This window comes from Chelmon rostratus, chromosome 5, assembly GCF_017976325.1.
Source record: "Chelmon rostratus isolate fCheRos1 chromosome 5, fCheRos1.pri, whole genome shotgun sequence".
Classification (NCBI taxonomy): domain Eukaryota; kingdom Metazoa; phylum Chordata; class Actinopteri; order Chaetodontiformes; family Chaetodontidae; genus Chelmon; species Chelmon rostratus.
In genome coordinates this window covers 27,574,863-27,600,607 of record NC_055662.1, presented here as the reverse complement: position 1 = coordinate 27,600,607, position 25,745 = coordinate 27,574,863, and the positions used below count along the sequence as shown (strand labels likewise).

At 45.7% G+C, this 25,745-nt stretch overlaps 1 protein-coding gene across 9 annotated transcripts in view; it reads left to right on the top strand.

The window, feature by feature from the left end:
- ncor2 (nuclear receptor corepressor 2) overlaps positions 1-25,745 on the top strand; it is an 83,933-nt gene that overhangs the window by 33,176 nt on the left and 25,012 nt on the right. For all 9 annotated transcript variants that reach the window (XM_041936329.1, XM_041936333.1, XM_041936328.1 and 6 more), the window contains exons 6-17: positions 1,281-1,394; positions 6,161-6,217; positions 7,039-7,091; positions 10,046-10,112; positions 11,279-11,451; positions 11,666-11,759; positions 14,335-14,513; positions 15,273-15,327; positions 15,421-15,519; positions 17,872-18,005; positions 20,209-20,369; positions 21,564-21,626. In XM_041936329.1, coding sequence (XP_041792263.1) covers positions 1,281-1,394; positions 6,161-6,217; positions 7,039-7,091; positions 10,046-10,112; positions 11,279-11,451; positions 11,666-11,759; positions 14,335-14,513; positions 15,273-15,327; positions 15,421-15,519; positions 17,872-18,005; positions 20,209-20,369; positions 21,564-21,626 — 1,249 coding nt within the window. The remainder of the gene's footprint in view (positions 1-1,280; positions 1,395-6,160; positions 6,218-7,038; positions 7,092-10,045; positions 10,113-11,278; positions 11,452-11,665; positions 11,760-14,334; positions 14,514-15,272; positions 15,328-15,420; positions 15,520-17,871; positions 18,006-20,208; positions 20,370-21,563; positions 21,627-25,745) is intronic.

Here is a 25,745-nt window from a genome sequence, read left to right as displayed (position 1 = left end):
CTGTTTCCTGTTTTTGTCAGCTTTTACTCAAACGTCTAAACCCTGGCCTCTTTATAAAATAATTTACCAAATTCAAGTAAATAAACCTTCCAATAAAAGCATTTTAATCAGAATGATGAGTTGCTTCAGTGTCAAATACCAAACCTCCTTTTCCTTTTATGCATTTTATATCCAGGTAAAGTCCAGGTATGATCCCATGTATCAGGGTGTACTAGACTGTGGGGCTCTAACATACTTTACTACATAGTTTGTTTAATTGAGGAAGACCAAAGTTTAACTGGGGCAACTTGTGTTAAAACAGTTTAGCCGGTTAGCTGTCAGCTAACACAGACACTGATGAGTTAGACTGCAAAACAAAAAGCAAGACAAAGATAAATGATGAGAAACGCTGCATACAGCAGCACCTTATAGCTTCTTTATGACTGTATGCGTTTAAGCTGCTGTTTCCTGTTAGTGTATAAATAATTCAAATGTTTGAATGGTTTTCGCCTCGTTATCGCCTGCCATTATCACAGGCGGAAGAAAGTGGATACTTCCTCATGCTGCTTATTGGCGTAGTTGGGTGTGGGAAGATTAATGATTCTGACTGGTCCATGTACACCTTTTCAACATCTGGATAGAATGCACAAATCTCATGGCTCTCTAATGCTTCTTGGTTGCATTTCCAGTTGGCTTTTTCCTTTTCTCATAGCTATCAAATCTGCCAAAGTTGTAAGAAGTGTCTAAATGTGAACAGGCTATGAGACCCAATCACTGCTTTTCTTTCTGTTTGCTTCTCGGCCTCTTTCTGAATGAAAATCAGACAGCACTTCCTAAAATTCACTGTTTCTACAGTACAAATTCCAAGCAATGATTGGTTGCATGCCAGCGTGTCTAGTAAGTGAGAAGAACTCTGCTGTTTTCCAGGATTTGTCTGGTGTTCATTCCCCACATTTACCTGTCCTTTGTTTTCTTTTCTTTTGTCTGCCGCTCTCTCATTGGATGTTCCAGCCACCCAGCAGGCGTTGGCTTTGTTTACAGGCTGTTGTAGTAACTCTTTGATTAACTAGGCCCTGGGGAGTTAATAGCTATTACAGCTAATAGGGCAGTTAGTCTCGTCCCTGCTGGAGAGCAGGGGGAGGGACAGTTTATCTAACGCACACTCTCTAATCTCGCAACAGGAACTGGTGATCCACAGGTCTTCCTGGAAGATCAGGGCCCTTTTGGATTTGTTGAAGTGTGGATTTGTTAAAGTCAAGTGTTAACGGTCATCTTTGTGTGTGTGTGTGTGTGTTTTACAGCAACAGTTGGAGGAGGAGGCCGCAAAGCCCCATGAGCCAGAGCGGCCCATCTCACCGCCACCGAGCGAGGCCAAGCACCGCAGCCTGGTGCAGATCATCTACGATGAGAACAGGGTCAGTAGGATGCAGACGCAGCAGACGCTCAGTCTGTGGCCCACCACAGCCCAGATTACCTCGCATTTGAATTTGGTTTCAATTCGTCCCGTATGCGGTGCTTCCATCACCACGAGTGCATGTAACAGTCAAAGAGCTGGGTGCTTTTTCTCAGGGGCTCAGGGTTGTTTCACTGGGCTGATGCTAGACAACAAACTAAACTAAGCCAAGCACTTACATCGTCTGAATATTATCTTTTCCCTGCCAGATAAGGTTATTTGGCTCTAACATCAGGGATAGGGCAGCTGGTGTTGGAGATGGAGACGGTGCATGTAAGGTGAACTAGATTACTCAGCAGGTGCACTTTTGAACAAACCACAGAGTTCTTAATTTGATCATGAGTAGAGCCCCAGAGTGTTTGCTTCTTTCATCCTGGTTTTTATCACGTCTCATAGACAGAGTGTGGATTACTCTTGTAGAGCAGAATACTGGGGCTCTGAAGAGACTGTTTGAGAGACAGACATCTTTCTTTTCTTGGAGAGCTGTCATTTTCATTTACCTTGTTTGATGCATTTCTCAAAAACCCTCGTCAACAAACGCAGAGGGTGCCACAAAGTATTCCTCTCCTACCTGAGCCTCCCACTCTTTACTGTCAGGCAAAGCAGTACTCTTGCCTAACAGAATGAGCTACTAAAGGTCAACATAGCAGGCATGATGAATCACACACATACGCACACTGGAAAACATCTTTGTCTTGTATCACCTGTACATGTATACCAGCTGAATCCTTCTTTATAGAAAAGAAAAACAGAGCAGCTGGGAGATCATATAAAGATCTTTAGACGTGTTTAGTTGGTCACAGCAATTTATATATGCAGCAGTGCTCTGTGCACATGTATAGAGGGATTCTCAGTGCTCTCAGTCCCCCTAGTGGTTAAATGCAGAAGTCTCCTTTTTATAGGAATTGGCATTTAAAGCAGAGAACTCCTCTCACACTTAATCACACCCCATTAAACTTCTTTGAACAAGCTCCCCGTGGGTATCTGGGAGTTGAAACTTCACAGGTCAGAGGAAAAGTGAATGTTGAATGTTTTGAACAGCTTCTCTGACACATTCGAGGCATATCATTTTCATAGGATCTCAAAGCGGTGCAGTGTGTGCAGAGTGGCGAGCAGGCATACACCCTGCCTAGGTGTCATTGAACAAGAGACCGAATCCACAGCAGAGCTGCTGTTGTGACGCTTCAGTCTAACCTGCGCACACGTCCCCAGAAAATCACCGAAACGCCAGTGAAGCCCTTTTAAAGGAGACACCACAGTACAGGGAGTGTCCCTCATGTCTTTCACCCTGACTGTCATCAAACTTCACTGAATTACACCACTTCCATGTAACAGCAGGACACTGCCGATTGCTCAAGACTCATGTGAAAGGCTCGAAGTTAAAGAATGACTCATGGCTTACTCCACAATGAGGCCTGACCTCTGTAACTCCTTTCACTTCCCTCTGACTGGCAGGATGTACTCTGGCCTACTGCCTCCCCCCCAACCTCTCTCTCTCTCTCTCTCTCTCTCTCTCTCTCTCTCTCTCTCTCTCTCTTTCCTCTCTCTTTTCTCTCCTTTCTCTATTTTCTCTGTCTCTCACTCCCTTCTCTCTTTCTCTCACTCTCTGTGTCTTTCTCCCTGCTCTCTCACCCACACAGGTAAAGGTTGATTGATGGTTGATTAAAGCTATGATGATCTGTTACCTGTCTGTATGACTGTATTTGTTTAATTCCCTGGATGATGCCATGATCACAGGGACCCTGTAAATGACCTAATCTACAGATCACTTTCTTACGTAGTTACAGTTGGAATGAGTAAACAGTATGCATGCAGACGCCCAGGTAGCTCACCTGGTGGAGCATGTGTCATGTATTAAAGCAGGTTCGATTCTAACCCCAGCACTTGCATTTCAGCTTCTCTCACCTTCTTTTCCTGTCTCTACAGCCTCACTATCCAAGAAAGCAGAAATGCCCCCAAAAAAATCTTAATATATGTTTATATACAACTTCATGGCTTGAATGCATTTAAGAACTTGTCCAATAAGGCACATGGCGCAAGTATGAGCGTGTAAATGAGCTCATACCGTTACCTTAAAGCTTAATATTACTTACTATTTCAATGCACAGTATGTATGTTTCTGTATTGGTGTTCATATGAGTTTGAGCACCTGGCTATAATTATTCCAGCCTCTGCATGCCTTTTGGAGCTGGTGTCACTACAGTGTCATCTGTCCCCTCTGGGCTCAGTGTCACCAGCTTTCCCAAACAGGGTTACAGTCCATTGTCACACCCGGGGGATGGCTCAACTCAAGTTCACTCTTCTCATATTTGGGACATAGCTGTCATGGACATGAGCACAAGAGGAGACAGCCCCACTGAGGCTGCAGTCTCATGATTCTGTTGAGCTATGCTAAAACCTCGTGTCTCTGCTGTATTGAGATGGCTCTGTAGCACTTTCCCCTGGTTTTCTCTCCCTTCAGAGAGGTATCACAGTTTTGTAGTGTTGTGGTTTAGGTGTGTAAGCATCCACTGTGTTATTTTCATAGGTTGTCCTGAGTTTTCTCATGTTAGGGATCATGTGATCCACTGGGACAGTATGTCTGCAGGCAGCAGGACAGCACAGTATAGCTGCTAAGATTTACTCAGATTCAGATCAATTTTGTTACACCACAAGGGGAAAATTGTTTGGTCCAGTACTCCAGACATAAAATCACCATTTAATCCACAATAAAAAGACGTATTACAGTCTTAACAACTTTGGAGTGAAGGGGATGAATTCTATCCTGTGAAATTTTTTTAGAGGACTATTTGATGAACAGGCTGGCAGCTGTTTCTTGGTCAATGCCCATGATTTGTCATTGCATCCTGGCTTGGTCCTGTTTGTACATATTATCACCACACACAGATAAAACCTAAAGACAGAACACTGTGAAGTCCTGATGTGTAAAACAGAAGTAAGAGCCGGCAGTTTTCATTAAAATGTTTGTGTATAAAGGCTCTGCCAGAGCAGCAGTCCTGTTAGCTACCACGGGATGGCATAATTGAATTAATGGAGCCGGCCTCTCTGTCTGGGTCTTGTGATAAGGGGGTGTGTGTATGTGTGTGTGTGTGGTGGAGATGGGTGGAGAGAGCTGTTACAAGACCAGAAGCTCTCTCTGTGTAATTATCCACACTTTTAGACAAAAGGTAATTCTCTGTACAGCTTCCCTTGGATCTCATCCACACCCTCTCCTCATAGCTAAATTTACCATTTCTAGTATTTAATGTGAGGCCACGTTCTAAGAGTCTGAGGACGGTATCACGCCGTCTCATTTTCAGATTTGCTCAAAGAATCACGGTTAGGAAACCAAGAGAAATCTCTGCGAGGATGAAAGGCTGGTTTTAATAATTGCTGTTCATTAACTGCTTCTGTAGTGAGCAAGCTCTCTGAGGCAATACTCTGCAGCCTGTTACACCTACTCAGCGGCGAGGAAGCAACAGGAACGAGGATAAACAGATCGATGCAAAACGACCGGAGGAAGAATAATGGCATCAAGTCGGTGCATTTGCATTCGAATGATATGTGTAGCGTGCAAATGTAAATGATGAGTGCTTCGTTTTGTGTCTTAGAGGAAACGCACAGGGCCATGTGATTTGGCTCCACTTGCAGGTGACCCAGTTGGAAGCCTGTGTTGAGTTAAGCTGTGTGCGTGAGCTCCGCCGGGGTCTTACATGCCAGTCTGTTAGCGTGAGTCTTGTGTAAACTTAGGAGTAGATCCCGAACGCCCCCCTGTCTTACCTCCACAGCGAAGACAGAGTGAAAGGGACAAGGAAGCAGCGTGACACGGTGGGCGGTGAACAATAAAGGTTGACATGCACACACACACACTGGCGGGTTCTGTCTCTGTTACCGGCTCTAAAATTTCTCCCACATCTTCCTCTCCGTCCAACCCTCCATCCTGTCCGTGAACGTGTCGGCCCTGCCAGTCTCGCTGCTCGGCCGCTGAAGGAAATGAAGTGAGATGGAAAGCAACAGAGCATGTGGCGTGTCACCAAGGAGGGTCTGTTTGATCGATGGAGTGGAATGAGAGAAGGAGTGGAGCGAACACTGAGAGGGGTAGTCTGGGACACTGCTCACACATTTGTCTGCCGGAGCTAAATATAAATGTATGGAGGAGCAGAGCTGCAGAGAGGTCATCCAGAGACACAGATGGGGGGTGTTTTTCATGCCCAGCTTCATGCCCCAGCACCTCTCCTCTCTTTCTTTATGGTCGCTGCCAGGATTTTTGTTTTAAGGCTGATTGTTGTAGGTAGTAAGCTGGAGGTGAGCTCTCTCTCTGCCTTTCATTAGTTGTCTCTTATAAGATAAGCACCAAAGCCCTTTAGCCCCCCCCCCCCACCTCCCTGTTTTTTTTTGCTCTTTCTCTCCCACTCACTTTCTATTCACTCCCACTTGCTTTCCTGCCTGCCTGCTCTTTCTCTCTACCTCTCTCAGCTCAGGGGAGGTGAGTAATCTTTTCTTTCTTTTTTTGTGGGAGAGGAGAGAGGGAGCTGAGGCAAGGAGCTGTGGCCCAGCTTGAGTTAAAAGCTCTAATAATAGTCGTTGCATCCATCCCTCCGTACATCCAGCCGTCCGTCCGTCCGTCCATCCGGCGAGCGCCGGTGCAGCCTCAGCGACCAAGTGAGCGTGCTCGCTGCGTTGCCGTGGTGATGGCAGAGTTGCAGGCGGCCGGCTAATGTACTACTTCTGTTTGTGTTCCCCTACCAGAAAAAGGCAGAAGAGGCTCACAGGATACTGGAGGGACTGGGACCCAGGGTGGAACTGGTGAGTGAACACTTTGATTTTCCGTCATGTTTCTGTTGGCGTGTTTTTCTCTTCCCTGCTCGTGTCTTCGCACTGTTGACATGTGGGAACATTTTTGTGAAAGTCAGGTTAGAGGGACGAATGATGCTTCGGAGAGATGACTAACAAGTCAGAATCACATGATGCCTCCAGCTCTGTGCAGGGCTGTAAAGTAATGGGAGTAAAAATATTTGATTACTGTACCCAAAGCCCCATTAAGCAGTACTGAACATATTGATAATGTGTGTTGAATATGATAACACATGAGGGTGCAGTGTTAAAGCGTTCATTGCACCCAAACCTGCTGAGAATAGAAACCCTGCTGATCGCTTTTTACTTCATTACATTTTAAAATTTGACTTTTTACTCCTCCTCTAGTTCTCAGACTACCTTTGTTTGCAGTAATGTTCTTTCACTTACTTGCTTTTGTCAGAAATTTGCTCGCGTCCATCCACCCATTCATCTTACTCTCTCACACACACACACACACACTCACACAGAGAATCTGATCACTGGGTTCTGTTGAATGAATTAACTGTTGAGCCCGTCAAGCACGGCGCTTTACAAAACTACTTCTCTTCCGTTGTGGAGGTTGTTTATTTTGCCTGAGTCGTTTGGATTGAACGTGATTGGTGGTTATATGGCTTCATGAACATTTCTGCAAGCACTGGTATCATACACTTTTTGGGGTGAGGTCAGAGTCACGTTGATGGGATGTTGAAGTGAATTCATTCGGCCTTTATGTGTCTGTTGTTTACACTGTTTGTGATTGTTTGATGTGTTTGTTCCTTCTTATGCTCCAGCCTCTGTACAATCAGCCTTCTGACACCAAGCAGTACCATGAGAACATCAAAATGTGAGTCTGTCACAACACACAACACACACTTCCACATTAATACATGTTTTATATCCAGCTGTTCAGGCACAGCTTCCAACTGCTGAGGAGTTTAACCATGAATGCAGGAGCCCGTGTAGGATTGGTGGAAATGCAAATCGTGTCACCACAGATCTCTAAGACGGATGTTTGTTGTGAGATATATCATCAGTATACAAGACTGAAATTCACATAACAACTCTAACAGGCCCTGAACTACCGGGGGAAATTTCACCTGTTCTTGATCGTATTTATGGGGGAAAAAGTCATCAGCCACTCCCTAAAAGAAGTCAAGTAGTTGCTGGAGCTGTATCATCTTTTTTCACCCAATTAAGCCTCAGTTTGCCCTGCAAGGCTGTTTATGAGCTGCAATCTGATTGGACTAAACCTCCAGCAAACTTGTCTGAGGTGGCTGTGACAGAAGGTCAAATATTAATGCAGAGACCTTTCAGAAACTGACCTGCACTGTCAGTATGACCCTGCAGTAACGGCAGCAGTGAAATCAGCTGTCAGGTCAGCTCCTGGCAGTTTGAATCCACTCGTACGGTTTCTAGTTTCATGTAGGAGTCGGGTTCATTGGGTGCCTTCGTATTTTGAATTGACTGCACCTGTTCTCTCCTTTTTAATTAAGAATCTAGCTTTTATTGAAATTTGCAATTAAGACTCGCTGATGTTTTTTCGTGAGGACCTTGATGTGATTAAAGCCAACAATAACTTTATTTCACAGAGGTTATTTCGAATGTTTTAAAATAAGACTTTTTTAATCATTATTGTGTTCTTGCCACTTAAGAAACAAGACTTTGGTATAAAATGAGCAGCCCTTCAACTCTAAGTAGCTATTTTCCATTGACAAATATAAAGGTGCAGTAAATCATATTTGAATTCTAGTTGTGTCTCTTTGCTGCTAACTGAGCTTCAGATAATTGATGCTTGAACTGAAGGTGAATTAATCAGAAAAACAAACAACAAAAAGTCGCTATTGCGTCTGAAAATGGACTAAAACCATTATTGATTTCATTTTTGCTGCTTGTACTATGACATGAAATATTAACAGCGGGATGCCTTTCTCAGCATCCAAGGTTGCGTTAGACGATTGATTAATAAATCATGTCGGTTTCATATCTTTGTGGATGTCTGCTGCAAGAGAAGCGGGGAGTACACAACTTTGTGTGGCCCTGCCACGTCTATCAATAAGGCTTATGTGCATCTGTAATCTTTTAAGGGCCGTAATTCACTGCGGCACATCAAAGGGCCGTAGGAGGGTTATATTAGCTTGTGCGCACCATTGGCACTGTGGTTTGGGCACGGTGGCATACCACAAGACGTGTCTGACCTCTTAGCCCCACACTGCTCTGTCTTCACTCCTTTTGATCCCTGCACCGTTTGATCAGTATTATTGCCTCAAAGGAATTAACTGTGTGTGTGTGTGTGTGTGTGTGTGCGTGTGCGCGCGCGCGCGTACGTGCGCGCGTGTGTGCTATTAAATACCACTGTGTCGCTTTGACCCGGCACAATTGACTTCTTTGTTTTGCTAACCGGTTTGATAACCTTGGCGCTCGTCCCTGCTGGGATAGATGAGTACCAGTAATATCTCTGTGGAGTCCACATCCCAGTTCATCTCGTGCGTGCGCACACACACACACACACACACACACACACACTGACTCTGACTCTGACTCTACCACTCAGCTGATGATACATTGGTCATTAGCCTTTGCATATGCAGGCTGCTGCAGTATGAAAACAAGATCAAACTTGAAAGTCTGAAGAGCTTTTGCTCAGTGAGCTTGTACCACTGGAGAACATCGGTCACGAGTGTGAGAGTGTGTATAATGAATCTTTCAGCCATCATGTTTTGGAGGTATTATTCTAAATTACAGTGTTCTCCAATATCTCAGAAATGGCACAGGCTTAGAGCGGGACAAAGGGAACCTTTCGCAGGGGTTCAGGGCTACTAATCTCTCCCTGTGCCATCTGGTGTCTAGAGGACAATGCCATCTCTGTCTTTAAAGGGCTTAATCTATCAGTCCTGTTTTTGCCATACCAAGTTAGTTCTCACCCATTATATGCCAACACAAGTGTGGATATTGACAGTATCTTGCTGGATTTGGCAGTGTTTGTCTTTTCTGTCGCAATGGCTTGACTCGATATGTGTGTGTTTGTTTGTGTGGGAGTGTTTATGTAGGTTGGGGGTTAAGGCTGTTTAGATTTAACTTGGGCTTGTTATTGCAGATAACATGTTTGGGAAATGAAGAATAGGTCACCCTGCGTGTTTATCCCTCTAGACCTTAAATGTTATGATGCTATCTGCCAATTGTCACAAAACTCATATACCACCGGTCGCCCACTTCCCCGTCTTCTGTCCTCGCCTGTGACCTGAAGGACCCCGCGGCTCAGCTGAAGTGACTAATGTAGAATAAGATTACATTAATCAGCGGGGAACGTGACCTTACAACTGACAGATTAAGTGTCAGGAATAAAATTCTGTCTCGCAGCAAAGAAAGAGACAAACCGAGCGGCTGCCTAAGGAGATTACTGGCCCTGACCTTTATTTGAAGCACGGTGGCTGGCTGTTCCCAGACCAGACAAGTTTTATAAGTTTGGCTCACCTCGCTGTCCTTTCCACCTAGAAGCAAGTTTGAGTTTATCGAGCGGTGGCATACAAGGACAGGCATTGTCTGTGTGTGTGTGTGTGTGTGTGTGTGACTGTGTGTGGTTTCTGTTTGTTTTTTTATTGTGTAGAGAAGTGAGGCAGAGAAAGTGCAGAGGGTAGAAATGTGTACCTGAGTATCTGGAGAACATCATATACTGAGATTTATGATGTGATGAAAGCCGAAGCACTGTCTGAATCGAGCGTTTTCTTGGATGTCTTCACCTTATCCTTTTGCATCCGTCCCTCTGTTTCCTCCCCGCCTCTCTTTCTTCATCCCCCGTAGAAACCAGGCGATGAGGAAGAAGCTCATCTTGTACTTCAAGAGGAGAAATCATGCTCGTAAGCAGTGGGTAAGTAGAGAACTCAACGTTTCTGACTCTCCGCTGGGACTCGGCCCATGACGGATGACTCGTGTGAAACTGGGCCAGCTGCTCCTTGATGTGAGGGCCCGTTTTAGGCGGACCAAAGAGGAATAGAGCATGATCTGTTGTCAGTGCTTTGCTCTGGGGAAGCGAATGCTTTTGAAGAACAAAAAAAATCCATCATCTAAAAGAAAAACCTTGATTTTTCGCATTTTTTTTAAAATACTTCTGTTGAATTCACTTTCAGCCAAGTGCTTTTAGTGAGCATTGTGTACGGGGTTAGTCTGCGCTCTTGGCTGCCGGTGATTGAGTGAGGCCGAGCCAAAGAGCGTGACTATAAATAAAGCAGGGATCAATGGGGTGAGCTCTGATGGTAGAGCCAGGCGGACATCTTAAAATCAACTGGCTGGACAGAAAATCGTTATTGCAAATCAAGTCTGCAGTTTTACTATGAAATCTGCATCTATCCACAAGTAGGAAATATGACGGGCAACTTTTAACTGCTTCCAACCGTGGAGACGGTGCCAGCAGCAACTCTCTCACAGCTCTGCATTTTTTCATGTATTGCAAGTTTATGTGAGGCCAGAAAGAACAGTTCACATGCAGCACCTGTATCGAAGCCTGCGTGTCGTGGGTGAGTGTCCGGTCTTCTCTGGTGCTGCGTCTAAGTGGGGGAGGTAGCTCCTCGTGGGCAGAGCGTGGGGAGACATCACCTTGTGCTTTATGAGCCTACCGAGAGTCGTGTCTCCACCAGGTTTAATGGTCTGCTTTACAGCCTGCCTGCCAGGAAGCTGGGAAAGCAGTGGGCTGTCGTCTGCCAGAGTCGTGGCTCAAGGCCAGACTCCCCATAGAATACCAACATATGACTTTGTCCCCCCTGAACATGTAGAGGTGGTACGTCGTCAGAAAGACAGAGAGCTAAAGAAGAATACTGAATATAATCACTGAAAAATGAATCTTTCGGTGTTATCCAGCCTAAAATATCACTCTGTGCTGTGGGGGATGTTTTAGCAGTAACTGTTAAATGTTCCTCAGACTTAATGGTCCATTAGTTTTGTGTCTTGAGATCAAAGGGAAGACAGAAAAGAGATAGTGTTGATATCTAAATGGGCTCTGCAGTGGATTGAGATCTTTGTCTTTCTGTGGCGCTTCAGGAACAGAAGTTTTGCCAGCGCTACGACCAGCTGATGGAAGCCTGGGAGAAGAAGGTCGAGCGCATCGAAAACAACCCGCGGCGCCGAGCCAAGGAGAGCAAGGTGCGAGAGTACTACGAGAAACAGTTCCCAGAGATCCGCAAGCAACGAGAGCTACAGGAGCGCATGCAGAGGTGAGATCACAAGATTTGTTTCTCCCTTTCGCGGCAGGGAGTCGCTGATTGTGCTGTAACAGAGTAAAAGGCACTGTGCTCGTTTCTGGAACTGACTTGATGACTTTGATTGGTTTCCTGGCTCATGCTGTTATTGTAAAGAATTGCTGTGGCTCAGTTACAGTCATGAGTGGCCAGTTTTGATCATCGGGCCTTGTGTGTTTCCTTTTTATAGCCGTGTCGGGCAGCGAGGAGGTGGGCTGACCTCGTCTGCAGCACGCAGTGAGCATGAGGTCTCCGAGATCATTGATGGAATATCGGAGCATGAGGTAAGCTCTTCTGTCAGGACGGTTTGCGCCTCCACTCGCTCCTCTGCAGCACCTGTGTTCACACTTTCACACTGCAGTGGCCAAACATCTGGATGTCTGATTGTAGGTTGGCGCTGCTGCCAGAAATGAAACCCCAAGTTTGTGAGGTGGTGGATGAGAAAATTACTTTTTAAAAAATGCTTGCCCCATTTATTTATATGACATTTAAATATACATACAGTGTATGCACATTTTAGGAGTGCTGTTGTTCTTAAGAGCAGGAGTAAATAGGAGAAATTAATCATCCAGGTTTCAAAATTATGATCTTTTCACACAAAAGCACATAAACATATAGTGCATGTAATAATAATATTCATGAACATTATGTCACTTGCAGTACAGGCTTTTAAAGACAGCAGGAGCAGCATCATAAATACAGCCCGCAGGAATTTGACTCGAGCCTTCTTAAAGCACTGCAACATAGTTTTGATTTTGAGGCATATGCCATAAAATATTGGCATATAATACAGCTGTTACTCCGGATGGTATGGTATGCCTCTGGAATATCTGTGGCAGTTAAGTTAGCAGGGCTAGCCAAAGCTAAATAATAGCCCTTTAAGGCCACCACAGCCTAGCGGCAAGCACAGCGGCACAGCTGCTTTCAATTGAAACGCTCCCAAACGTTTCTGGTGGTTTTTACTGCCTGTCTCTTTTTTTACAGTCTTCCCTCATTTCTCTTTCCTCCATTTATAACGTGTGCAGCCGACACACAGCGTCAGCTGTTGGTGCAACAGTAGTTATTGTCCGTGTACTCGTCAGCTGTATAATCGCTCTGTGATGAATCTGAACTCAGCACAGAATGCAGGAGGAGGCAGAGAATGGTAAACGTCAGCGGGGGCTACAAAATCGCAGCCCTGTAATAGCCTGCAGATTTAGCTGCTTTTGGAAAAGTTTCAGGATCAAAAGTGTCAGTCTTGTCGAAGAAAGCACTTTCTCAAGCCCTCTGAGGCAAATTATGTAAATAAAATTGGCTTGACTTGACCTCGGACATGCCAGCCAAATTCATGCTTTTTCTTCTGACAAGGTTCACACTTCAAAAATGCAAAAGCTCACAGCTCACACATTCTGGGTCCAGTTAAAACCAAATATGCTCGCCTAAGTCAGCTTCCATGGTTGAAGTATTTTTAATAAGAAGCACACTGTAGGCAATCAGTTGCACTTTTCCCGGATTATACGCAAGATATGCAAACATGTCTTGCTTATCATGATGTTAAAAGCCATCATGTGCAGGAGATGTGCTCGGCCCGAGGGGTCAGACTCCCACAGCGTGAGGCACGGCGCTCAGTGGTAAGGTGATAGATGGACGACCTGCTCTGAGTAGACATTGCCATGATATCCACTGGTCACACATATTAGACCTGTTCCTCTCATGTCTGACAAGTCCCATTAAGCTGAGCTGTGTGTCCAATTGGGTTGTCTTGTATCGTCTGAAGAAGTGCTTTCTACCTTCCCGTCTCTAGAAAATAGCAAAGAGCTGTTCCTTGACAACGCTTCTCTCTGCTAACCTCAGACATTAACTAATTTTTAAGATGTGTTCACCATTAACTAGTTGCTAAGTTATATTAGTATGTATATTAGTAGCATATTGGCTCTTTATTTCTCATAATAAAGCACTAATTAATGTCTTATTCTGCATGACCATACTCTACAAGTACTTAAACTAAAATATTTCCTCAGGGACCTCCTAATTACTGCTTATTGATATTAAGTAAAGAAGTGTTTTACATATATTATGATCTGAATAACTAAACCCCCTAATAACTGTAAAGCCCAGAATAAGGCATTGCTAAGTGCTTATAATGACTAAGAAATAGCCAAAATGCGACTAATATGCATGCTGACAACCCTCCAGAGATTTTACTATATTTTACCTGTCACTCCCGCTGTCCTCTTGTTTAAATATGTTCCCATAAATCTCCCATATTTTTAACCTTTCTAAAATAAAAGATTAGCTGTAACATTGATGGTTGGGTCATAACTGCCAGTTTTATGTCATTCACCTCCTGTACAGCAGGTGGCAGTATGTAGAATGTTAGTTGTAGCACGTGTTGACATTCAAACAGTGCCCACCAATAGAACAACAAGAAGAAGAAGGATAGTCCCTGCCAAAAAGACTAAAAGTCACCAAATGGGAGGAGGGTTAATGCTTTTTGTAAAATATGACACAGATTTTAGTGGCTCGCACGGAGTGAAAAGCAACAAATCCACCAACATAAAAGGCGCAAAAACATGCTCCACCAATCACTGCATCCATACGATCTCTCCCATCCTTTTTCATATTCCAATGAATCGTCTCAATTGAAGCATGATGTGCGAGTGATGTGTGCACATCCTTCAAGTAATACATAAATAAACTAAGCTGCTGAATTACCAGAGCCAGCATCCTCTCCATTCTTCTCTTCCACATTTCAAAACAGAATGTATCACCGCATTAGGTTTCATATAGTGCGTTTCAGTGTAAGCAGCGTGGTGTCTGATAGTTTCCCTCTCGAGACCGACCCGCTCACTCGAGGATGCTGCTTTCTGTGTGCGACAGAACACAGAGAAGCAAATGCGACAGCTGGCGGTCATCCCTCCCATGCTGTTTGATGCTGAGCAGCAGCGCATCAAGTTCATCAACATGAACGGACTGATGGATGATCCCATGAAGGTGTACAAGGACCGGCAGGTGATGAACATGTGGAGCGAGCAGGAGAAGGACACTTTCAGAGAGAAGTAAGCAAAACACAGACATCATGTCTTCGTCTTTGAATAGAAACATATCTCCTTTTATCCTTATTTTCCTGCAGCTGGATTTGGTTTCGTTGACCAAAAATGCACCTAAAAATATCTTTTGACTGAAACGTTTTGGTGTCACATTTGGCTTTGGCATTTTGCGCCCAGAATACAATTTATAAACAGATGTGGGGTTTTTGTTTATTCTAGGCTTTTCACATTCAACTCTTTACATTTTTAATTCAATCAAATCCCACATTAGCTTCCAGCTCCTTTCTCGTTTTGTTGGCGGAATCCTTAAGAACTTCTTTTTAAGCAACAAAATGAGGTTTGTCTGCACTTCCTGTGAAATATGTGTGACAGATAAAGGGTCCATAAGTTGTTGGTAAGGAAGTGAATCTTCCCCTTTCGCGAGAAACGAGAGGAGGCGTTTCAAGCTGCCAAGTCGAATCAAACCCACACAGTAAAATTCAGTGACTTTAAAGTCTACCCACATGTAAGTGGAAGAGCTTCAGTTTCTTCTTCGAGTAACTCTGATCCAAACACGCAGTAAGATAAGATATTTGATCATTTAGTGTAATATTTGATTGTTTCTTAGATGCCAGATTTCCTGCTTTGGGCTTAAAGCAAGAGATTTGTTGATCCTCTGAGATCAGTGTTTTTATTTTCATTTTTTGAATGTTCTTTTTCTCTGTCAGCACAGACTTCATCATATCATTCTCTTCCAGCTGTAAGAGTATGTTTGTTCTGCTCTCACAGGTTCATCCAGCACCCCAAAAACTTCGGTCTGATTGCATCTTTTCTGGAGAGAAAGGTATTGGTGTATTTTCTTTGTTGTTTTGTCTGAGCGATCCGATTTTCTCAGGAAGCGTTTGTTTAAAAAAATGACATTTCTTTCATGTTTCAGACGGTGGCAGAGTGTGTGCTCTTTTACTACCTGACCAAAAAGAATGAAAACTATAAGAACATAGTGCGGAGGAACTACAGACGCCGAGGAAGAAGCCAGGTATTCTCACCTTTCAAGCTAATGGCTCAAACAGATGCACTACTTTATATCAAGGCCCAAACAAGCTTTGTTGGCCTGTAAATCCGAAGGGTACCTCTCAGTCTTTTTTAAGACCTGCACAGGCAGAAGCACTGAAGTCAGCTTCTATCGCTAGGCAACCAGGAAGTCAGCTGCTGTCAGTCACTGAGCTTACTGGATTTCCATTTCCCTCACTGCACTCCAGGCCTGATGACATTCTCTGTTGTCAAACAGGTTTGGCAGGAACAACCACCACTAACTCTTCCGCTGTTTTTCTTGTGTACAGTGGCTCTCACTTAAAGCTCTAATGTTATGCAATTGGACAGCAGCGTATATGTTGCATTGTTGTGTTTTCTGTGTAGAGTTGACGCTTTGCAGGGCATACAGCGCAGATGACGGTGAGGTATCTGGTGCACAGAAACAGCACGCAAAAGGATCTCAAGTCTTTGAACGCTGCTGAAAATTGGGGCATTGTGTTGCTGAAAACGTGTGAGCGTGGCCTCCGTCTCACTACCAGCAAGTGATGTCGGTGAGGCAGTGCAAGCCACAGAACTCTCCTGATCAAGGGAAAAAAGAGAAACGCCAGAGGTCACACAGCTGCGCTGATCAAGTGCCACAGTTTGCTCAACCCCGACCCGTCATGTCAGCACTGTTTCCATACCGACAGTTTTTCAAGCACAGGTCATTTCTGTTGCTAATGAGCCCCCCAGTTATTCCTTAGCCTCAGATCAGGTGCTAGCTGTTAAACTCCGTGTTGGCGGGCGCTAAGGAAATGCCACATTAATTTACTGGCGACCTTTTCCTGTGGGAACGAGCGTGGTGTCTCCTCATCTTTCCTGAAGAAACCTCCGCTCATTACCTGGTGGTTGAGTAGCAGCTCACACTAATGGCTCACAGTCACAGAGGGGGGTAGCTACACAGGAGGAACTGAAAGTGCAGAGCTATATGTCAGAGTGACTGCAGATGCTAATAGAGATTATGTTTGGGTAGTGGAGAGATGGTGAGGATAAGTAATAGCTTAATGTGAATGTGTTAGCAGTCTTACTTAGTCTATCCCCACAGTGCTGTAGTGGAGTGGCTGCTTCTTAATCTGCATTTTCTTTGGGGCTGTCCCTGGATCAGCCTGTTCAGACGCAGTGCTAACAGATCTCCGTTGTTGGGATGGATAGTGATTATTATGCTGATGATGTGTCTGGAGGAAGGAAAAAGTGTCTGAGCGGCACATGAGGCTCGGAGACCTTTAAGTCCTACCGAGTTTTCTGTCTGAACTCATTTCAAAGGGAGGGAGAGGACATTAGTGATATTGTGCAAACAGTGAAAAAGTAGCTTCTGTGTGTGAAAGGTGCATTTTAATCCTGCTCTTCTGCTGCTGTCGGGCTCTGCTCGCCCTCTTTTTCATGGCTGCTCTCCCCCCTTTCATCCTCTGGCTCTCTCTCTCCTCTGTCTCAGTTTCTGTCCTTTTTATGTTCCCGTGCCAGGAACCACATGTAATGTGTCTGTTTTTAGGGAAGATATGTAGTGAAGACATCAGTGACAGTTTGCGTTCTTTAGATGAGCATTAGCCCAAAGGCAGCCACTGAAGATGGCCTGCATCAAATGGAGCAGAGGTTCCCGTTAGTATGTTTGTCTTCTTTGTCGCTATTAAGCAGTTTTTCAGGTTTTTGGTCAGACTGCATGTCTGTACTAATCTGAACTCTAACCCTAAAAGCCCAGACAGGCAGGAAATTGGTAAGGAAGTGGTTCTGGGTGCTTAAAGAGCATATTTCGGAACTTTCGCATCCTGTTTTGTTTTGCGTATGCAGAGAATGAATAGGATTTTTAAGGTTAGTATCTATTTTTTACTAAAACCAACACAAACCAAGACTTAAAAAAAGTCAAGCATGGGAATTGTTACGTTTTTCATAGTTGTGAGTTGTGAGGCGGTTGTGTTACTTCATTAAGAAGCCAGCCAAGCGTCGCGCCGTCTGCAGCTGCGTGCCAAACGTACATTTATGTCTGAATAATGTATCACATAACAGATCTGCCACAGGAAGTGCATCCACTCACTGCAAACAAGCAGAAGGCGTCTGTGGTTAAAAGAGATGGATTGTGATTGGAGGAATCTGCTGAAGTGAAAGTCACTTTAACTATTGGTGTAGTTTTTTACTCCCCTGCTCATTGTCACATCAGTTTTGCAGTATTATTCAGGCAGAAGAACAGTGACCACCCAGTGCTGGATTAATGGATCGGTTGTGATCTGCTCTCTGTAGTGTTTGTGCGTTGGTAAGTCTGTGCATCCGGTCAACTGCGATCATCCTTGTAACGGAGGGCCTTGTTCTGTCTCCTTCGTCGCAGCACGGCCAGCAGCAGCAACAGCAGCAACAAGTGCAGCGGAACAGCCAGGAGGACAAGGAGAAGGAGGAGAAAGAGAAGGAGGGAGAGAGGGATGAAGAAAAAAATGAAGCCGAAGACAAGGAAGATGGAATGAAGTGAGTCTCCTTTTTAATACATGCTAAACCTTCCAGTCACGAGTCATCACATGCTAACCTATAATTTTAAGTGTAAGCGCGCTGCAGCAATGACCTTCCTCACTGATTGGTTCGATGCAGCCGAGTGAAAACACTGTGTGACTCTGAAAGTGTGCAGCTTAAACAATCTTCCCCATTTCTTCAACACACAGTTGTAGAATTGTTCCAGGTCAGCCTTCAGCAAATGGGGAAAGTTTTGGCTATGAGGGGCAGATCTGGAAATCCAATCATTCTGTAACCCTCGAGTTCTTACTCCCTCACCTCCAGCCAGACTTTCCACCTACGGCACATTTGAGCGTCCCATTCGTTCTCCCTATTAAAACAGCTGTTTTCCTGTTTACGCTTCTCCCCTTCCCAACACCACGCCAAGTGTCATTTTTTAAATTCCCTGCTTATTTTGTTAGTCTGGGGCTTTTCGGTGGGGAAAATAAGCAGTGTTATTAACCTAGCTGTCAGTTTGACATGTCAGCGTGTTAGAAGGAATGTGTGTGGTGGGTGGCTGGGCTGGTGGGTGCAGTGGACGAGGAGGAGGAGGAGGAGGAGGAGGAGGAGGAGGTGTTCAGGCACCGTGCCAGCAGGAGATGCAAAACAACAGATGGAATATCACTGCTTTCTGGTGCCTGAAAATTATTAGATGAATACAGTCTGTATTCGTGCACTATATTATGATGTCAGCTGAGGCTGCGCACTACAGTAGTTCCAGGTATTAGCAGGTCGTATTTATTAGCAGTTGTGTCGAGGTGTAAGATGATGATGAAACGTTGCGTGCTGCCTCCCTGCTCCGAGGCGAGGCCAGGGGACTCCGTGACTCCCAGCACACCCTGCTGCCTGCCTGTCCCTGGCACAGCTGGCTCGCCTATATTTAGGGTGCAACCGGCTCCCCTCAGCAAGATTAATGGAGCTGTGGGAAGATGAATGGAGGTGCAGCGGGTTCAAACTCAGTGGCTGTCTCCTGGCATGCCATTGTGCTGACACTCGATAAATTATCTCGGAGAGAAAAGAAAGACAAAGCGGCGTCTGTGCACGCGTTCACATTCGGTCCTCCAGGTTTGTTACAGAATGCTGCAGACTGAAACACACTCAGTCTCAGCGTGAGGACAGCGTGCACCTGTCCTCACGCACACAAACACGTCTGCTCAGGTTTGTGGCAGTATGGCTAATGCGTCGAGAGGCCAAGTGGCATTAGGTGATGCGTTGAATTCAATCCTTCAGACTGACTGAATCTCACTATTATTTCACCAGTGAGGTCGTTTATATGACGCTTTTCTAGTCTGCTGACACTCAAAGCTTTACCACACGTGTCAACATTCATACTTTGATGCCATGTAAGGTGGCAGCCGGCTCAGTAGGAGCGTACAGCTTTTTGAATCCAAAATGCCCCATGATGATTCTGTGTTTTCACACACACACACACACACACACACACACACACACACACACACACACACACACACACACACACACACACCATTTTAGGGTTCAGCATATTACTCAAGGACGCTTCAGATCAGAACACCAACCTTCTGATTAGCAGATGACCCGCTCTGCCTCCTGAGCCACAGCAGCCCCCTACGCTTGTTTTTTAATTACTAAACCCAATACGACATTTCTGTAGGATTTTGAATAATATCCTGCAGTGCACATTGCAGCCTGCGGTTATTACCTCAGCGGTGCATTTTCTGCTGCTGGCTTGCTATTCAGCACATTTGGTTTGAAATGAAAGAATGATCAACGTGTCAGTTTTCTGGTTTGATTTGATTGTGTGTACATTTACGTTGATACACAACAGTTGAGCACCAGAGACCCATCATATGTACTAAGGCTGTCAAAAGTATTAACATGACGTGATGTCAATGATTCATTTCATAGTACAGAAAGTAGTGAAGTTATAAAATAACAGATCTACAAGGTTAAACAGATGAAACAACAGGGAAGAAGATCGACTGGTCCTCAACCAGTACAGTCAGCACTGTGTGCTGGTTGTTAGGAAAACAAAGACAAAAATGATCCTGTTTGGGACTTTTTCTTGTTTTTGCTGTGGCATTGAAAGAAGAGTCAGGAGTTGTTGTACTTGAAGTTAAAATCCTGGCATCGACATTAAAAAGTACACCTTCAAACTCCCTGAGTGTCTCTCGCTAACTGTGCTGACATTTCCCAAATGCAGGGATGACACCTCTGGAGAAGATGCAGAGGACAAAGAGCCCACTGTGGCTTTCAAGGGTCGACGCACAGCCAACAGCCAGGGACGCCGCAAGGGCCGCATCACCCGCTCTATGACCAGCGAAGTGGAGGAGACCACCACGCCACCACTCAACAATGAGCTCGGTCAGTCTGCACCGCACAAAATTAACACTGACTTATTTATTTGCTCCTTTGTGTGGTTTTATTTTAACATCAGAATAAATATGGCGTCTATAGCCTGCAGACACATTGCAGTACTGTAAATGATTAAACCTCAGTAATATTCCTGATAAACACGCAGAAATGACATTAAATTTTATTTCACATTCATCATAAGGAAACTTCTAATGAAAACATTAGGACAATAAGCTAAGACCAATGATGGAGGATAAAATAATGTGGACCTGTCAGGAGCAGTTAAACAAAGATCAGTCTTTCACTGCCATCATGCTGGACTTTGTCACCTTTGGTCTAGTTTTGGCCTCCTGTCCCACACCACAAGAGTGCACTGTTGTTCCTTTTGTCCTCTGTCACTTCTTCTCGTTCAGTCGGGCACTCACTATTTTTGTGACACGCATAAATTTCATGATAAGAAATGAAAACGGTGAGAAGTTGTGACTGCATGAGACTTGTAGTTTAAATCCCATCTGTTTGCAAAAGACAAAAGTATCATTTAAGGACGAAATAGTCGGCGTGTCAGCAGTGTCCCACCGCTCAGCTCTTTGTCTCCTCGCAGATGGTAAGTCAGCCGTGCACACGCTAACACTCTTGCTGCAGGCTATCAGGGATTTTTGATGTTTCAGCAGTTGTGTGTATATGCTGCAGTCGCTCCTGCAGCACAGGTTTGGTTACAGGGAATCCCCAGGTGACTCGGGCCGTAGGGGCTCTCATCAGCAGCCCCCCTCTGCCGCTGTTTGTTCCCCTGCTGGCAGCAGTGCTAGCTGGCCCGCCGTGCCCTTCACAGGTCCATATAGAGGACACACGAGCTCCTGCTCCGCGGTCTGCCAGGCAGGGTCGGCCTGGCTTATGGCCTGTGCAGGGAAAGAAGCCAGTTGTTATGTCTATAATCATTAACTGACTTCTCTCCTTGGATTTCCTGCTTCCTCCATCTAAAACAAACAGTCCCCAGTGACCCACGCTGCAGTGCCTCACTGGCAAGCAGCACCAGCTACCCTGCCCCCCACCCTCTTATTCTTTTTTCTTCTCTAATTTCTCTCTCTCCTTCCTTTCCTCTTGTCAGTCACTCCCTAACTGACTCTGTGACAACTGCCCACCCCTCCTCCTCCTCCTCCCGCCCTCTCTGACTTGGTGGTTCTCTTTTTTTTTTTTTTTTAACAGCCAATCTGGAGATGAATGAGAGCTCTCGCTGGACTGAAGAAGAGATGGAAACCGCCAAAAAAGGTAATACGGAGTAAACCTTTCCTCTCCATAAGAAGTGTAACTTCGTCGCCGTTGCTGTGCGTTATGATAGAGGCGCCAAAGGAAAGAGCGCTTGTAGCTGCTCACGCGCCGTTTTTTTTGTGAAAGCACAGACAAGTGATGTGGCTGTGACTTCCTGTTAGTGAGGCAGCGGCCGCCACGTGCTGCGCGGTTGTGTCTATGCATGTATGTGTCAGTGTGCCTGGACCGGCCCTGTTGCTCTTTGGAGCCATCACTCTGGGTCAAGGCAGCCTGTCTTTTTATCAAGCAGGCTGTAAAGTCTGCCTCTTATCAGCCAGCCCCTGCAAATGCAGCAGTCATTAACTCAGCCTGTTTATTGTCTCTGACTGAAGATTACCCAGAAGACTGATTCACAGAGGTCACTGACATCGCGCCCATTTTCCTCCCCGTGTGAGTGTGCTTGAGTGTTTGTTGCGTGCAGTCCGTCAGTCTCAGTTACTGATGTAATGAGCCCCTCGCCCTCACTGGTTTCTAATGTGTATCACTCTTTGGATCTTCTCATCTGTTATTGGTATTGTCGATGAGCGCTGCAGGCAGTAGCATTGATATTTATGAATGTCTGCCAGAGCTCTGCATGTAAATGCATCTTTTTATAGATGATTTTTAAAGCGTTTGTCTTTGGTGGCTAAGCACCGTTTTTGTAATGTCAAATCCTGTTTTCTGTACGTGACTCAACGCAATTTCACTGCAAGGCGGCTGGTTTGTGGCCATTTGTAGATGATGTGTCATCTTGCTTTGTGTGACTCTCAGTTCTGCTTCTGACTAATTTAACCTGTCCTCTCATGCAGTCAACAGTAGATAAAGTGCCTCTTGCAAGCAGCTATCAACAGCTTGAATGTGATATTGAAACCACATTTGGTCTAGAGGAGTTACGGCATCTGTGTGTGTGTGTGTGTGTGTGTGTGTGTGTGTGTGTGTGTGTGTGTGTGTGTGTGTGTGTGTGTGTGTGTGTGTGTGTGTGTGTGTGTGTGTGTGTGTGTGTGTGTGTGTGTGGTGTCTCCTGCAGTTTGGGGTTCGTGTGTGTGTGTTTGTGTGGGTTTGTGTGTTAAGGGGTTATTTTGCGATAACTGGCGCTGGCCTGGCTTGAACACGGTCCTGTGTAGTAATCCTGGTTAATGTCTTCAGTTCCATTCTCCTGCAGTGGGATTAGTGGGGCTCTCCATCCCAGAGGATTAGCCTGGCAGCTCGGTGGGAGCAGGGCTTCTATGAAGGGCTTATGTAACCACAACCACAGAGCCCCAGCTACAGTGCCCAGGGCCTAGGAGGAGGAGCCGTTCTTGCCGTTTTTCATCGGTCCTAACAACCACCCCCACACCTGCCAAAAGGGATTCCCCGTCCAAGAACTCGCACTCCAAGATCATAACCGCACCCCCCCCATTTCCTCGCAGCATTCAATAAGCTTGTCAAGGTGCGCTCCCTTGCAGGTGCTTGACATGTATATGTTTTAAAGAGGCTTAGGTGTCCTGATGCTAATGTGTTGATCCCCTTTAGCTAAACAGATCTGAATAATGGCATTTATAGTTCCTGGCAGGACATCGGCATTCCAGCATCGCGGTGCCAGCCAGCGCTGCCTTCGAGGATGGCATGGCCACACTCTGAGATGGATCGCTCTCGTCTTCGCTGCTCATAAAGACTGCTACCTCAAACAAGGGACAGCCAATCTTTGCAAAGCCTCTCTCTTAAACCCACCAGCTCTGCCTGCCTCTGTGTGTGTGTGTAAGATATGTGTAGCAAAGGTTGTGTCTGTGGCGCACCAGGCTGTGTGTGTTTGCATGCGTGCCCTTCTTGGCTGGCGTTTATGTAAGTGCACTAATCTGGCAGGCTTTGCTTGGGTGCAGGCAGGCAGGCAGGCAGCTGGATAATGGCCCCTGCTCTGCTTGCCTAAAGAACCCATTTAAAGGAGCAGCAGGTAGAGAAAGCCATATTATTTTTTCTCCCTTTCTCCTCCACCGTTGCTCTATCTCCGTCTCTCGCTCTGCCCGCCTCGCTCAGATGGGAGATGGCGACGGCCCAGATTGGCAAGAGCTGTGGAAGATTTGGCAAGTGCCTCTTTCCCCCACTCACTTTGTCTCTCCCCTCACTCTGTGTTGTTATAGACTGGAGAGAGGTCACATTCAAGATGAAAAGCAGGTCAGTCAGGAAAAATGTGAAAGCCTTTATGCTTTCTCATGGTATCAACATCAACTCCCTGTCTCCCCCTCCTGTCCCTCCTCCTCCTCTTCTTCTTCTCTCTTTGCTTACTCTCCACTTCTGTATCCTTTCCCTTTCTCCATTGTCTCTCTGGCTCAGTGGCTCTCTCTCTCTCTCTCCCTCTCTCTCTCTCTCTCCCTCTTTCTCTGTGTCTCTCTCTCTCTCTCTCTGTTTACTCTTGGACTGCCTGAGTGTGTGTTTGCGTCTGTGTGCTGGAGTATTAACAAGAGAGACAGAGAGAGAGAGAGAGAGAGAGAGGGTTCGAGTGAGTGTGTACTCACTCATGCGTTTGTGTGAGTGTGTGTGTGTGTGTGTGTGTGTGTGTGCGTGCACGCCGCCGTGCCTGCTGGCAGACTGAGGTAGGGGGAGGGACGGACCGACAGAGGGAGGGAGGGAAGGAAAAAAAAAGAGAGAGATAGAGGAGAGATCAGATGAGGGGAGAGCGAGGCAGAGCACATAGCACCGCCCCACAGTCCCACTTTCCTGTGGAAGTCTTCCCAGACGACCGCCATTGGGGAGAGACACGGCAGAGAAGAACAGACCAGCACTTTGCGGAGCACAGGGAGGACAGGGTGAGGGAACAGGAGGGGAGAGGCCAGGAGCATGTGCTGTTTTGGAGCATGTCAACCTGACACCGGCTCAAGTATCAAGCCAGCTGGCAGGAAGAGCACCGAGACTGAGCTGTTTTCATCTCCTCTGCTCTGGATCGGAAGGCCCAGCCCTGAAGAGCTTCCCGGCTGGCCCTCCAGAGATCAGACCGTCTGATATTGTTATCCACTGCAGGGCCACGAGACGACGGCTGGAGTGACAGGCATGTGACAGACGGGAACAACCACTTTCTGGCTGCACCAGGTGTTGATTGGACTTTCTCTGGGAGGAGCTAATGGGAATACAGTGTCCTGATTGGGTGTGAGACTACCACCTGCTTCAGTATTGCTGCTGCTGATTGGAAGTTCGTTCCATGCGTGTTGCTCCAGCAACTAAGGCCCTGAGTCAGCCAGAGCTGCCTGGGACTGTGCTTGGCGTGCTTGCATATGGTGGAATAAAGTGGCTGTCGCTAGCTAAAGTGACCTTTGACTTTCAGGAAATGAATTGCTTTGCTTTTGCTTTAGGTTCAGTGGGTGCAGCGTTTGTCTTACTTCTTTGAATGTGTGTGATATTTTGCCACTATTTGTGTGTTCTCTGGCAGGTTGGAGGGCGTCTGACCGGTAGCGCAGGCTGCCCCCTCCTCAACTCTTGTGAGCCGGCTGTAAAAGGTTAATAGGTGTCGGTCACGTGTCTCAGTCCTCTTGGAGCGAGCCAGGCCGACCGGTCTTCCCTTCCGTAGAGATGCTTTTCTAGCGATGCCTTTAGTGGCAGCGATGAATATTTCAGCTGAAAAACCTCTTCCACTTTAACACTTGACAGGTTGTAGGTGCGCAGCAGCTTTTAGACGCCAGCAGCTCAGACTTGGAGATCACCTTTGCTTGTTATGGTGGTTCTTTTTATACCGGCATTAATAAATTCTCAGCATGACAGTGAGTATTATTCGTGTGCTCACAGCTGCTGAATGATGCAGAGCCTGCCTAACTATTTTGGCAAACTTTTTTCTTTTTTTTTTTTAATAGCATTTGCTCCGTGTTTTATTCGTGTCTGTGCAGAGATAAATATGATAGATATGGCTTTGCAGAGGATCACTTGAACTTAGGAAGCGTTGCCGTTTTCTGGACACTTTATCATATTTACAGGGACGTGTTTATATGCATCTTCATATCGTGATTATGAGTGTCTCAGCACACATAAATAACTAAGAATCTTGAGAATAAAATCCTAGAAATTGCACTTGTTAACTTCTAATACGTCATGTTTTATTGCTGTTATCAGTCAGTGTTTCTGATTAATATGAGCGTT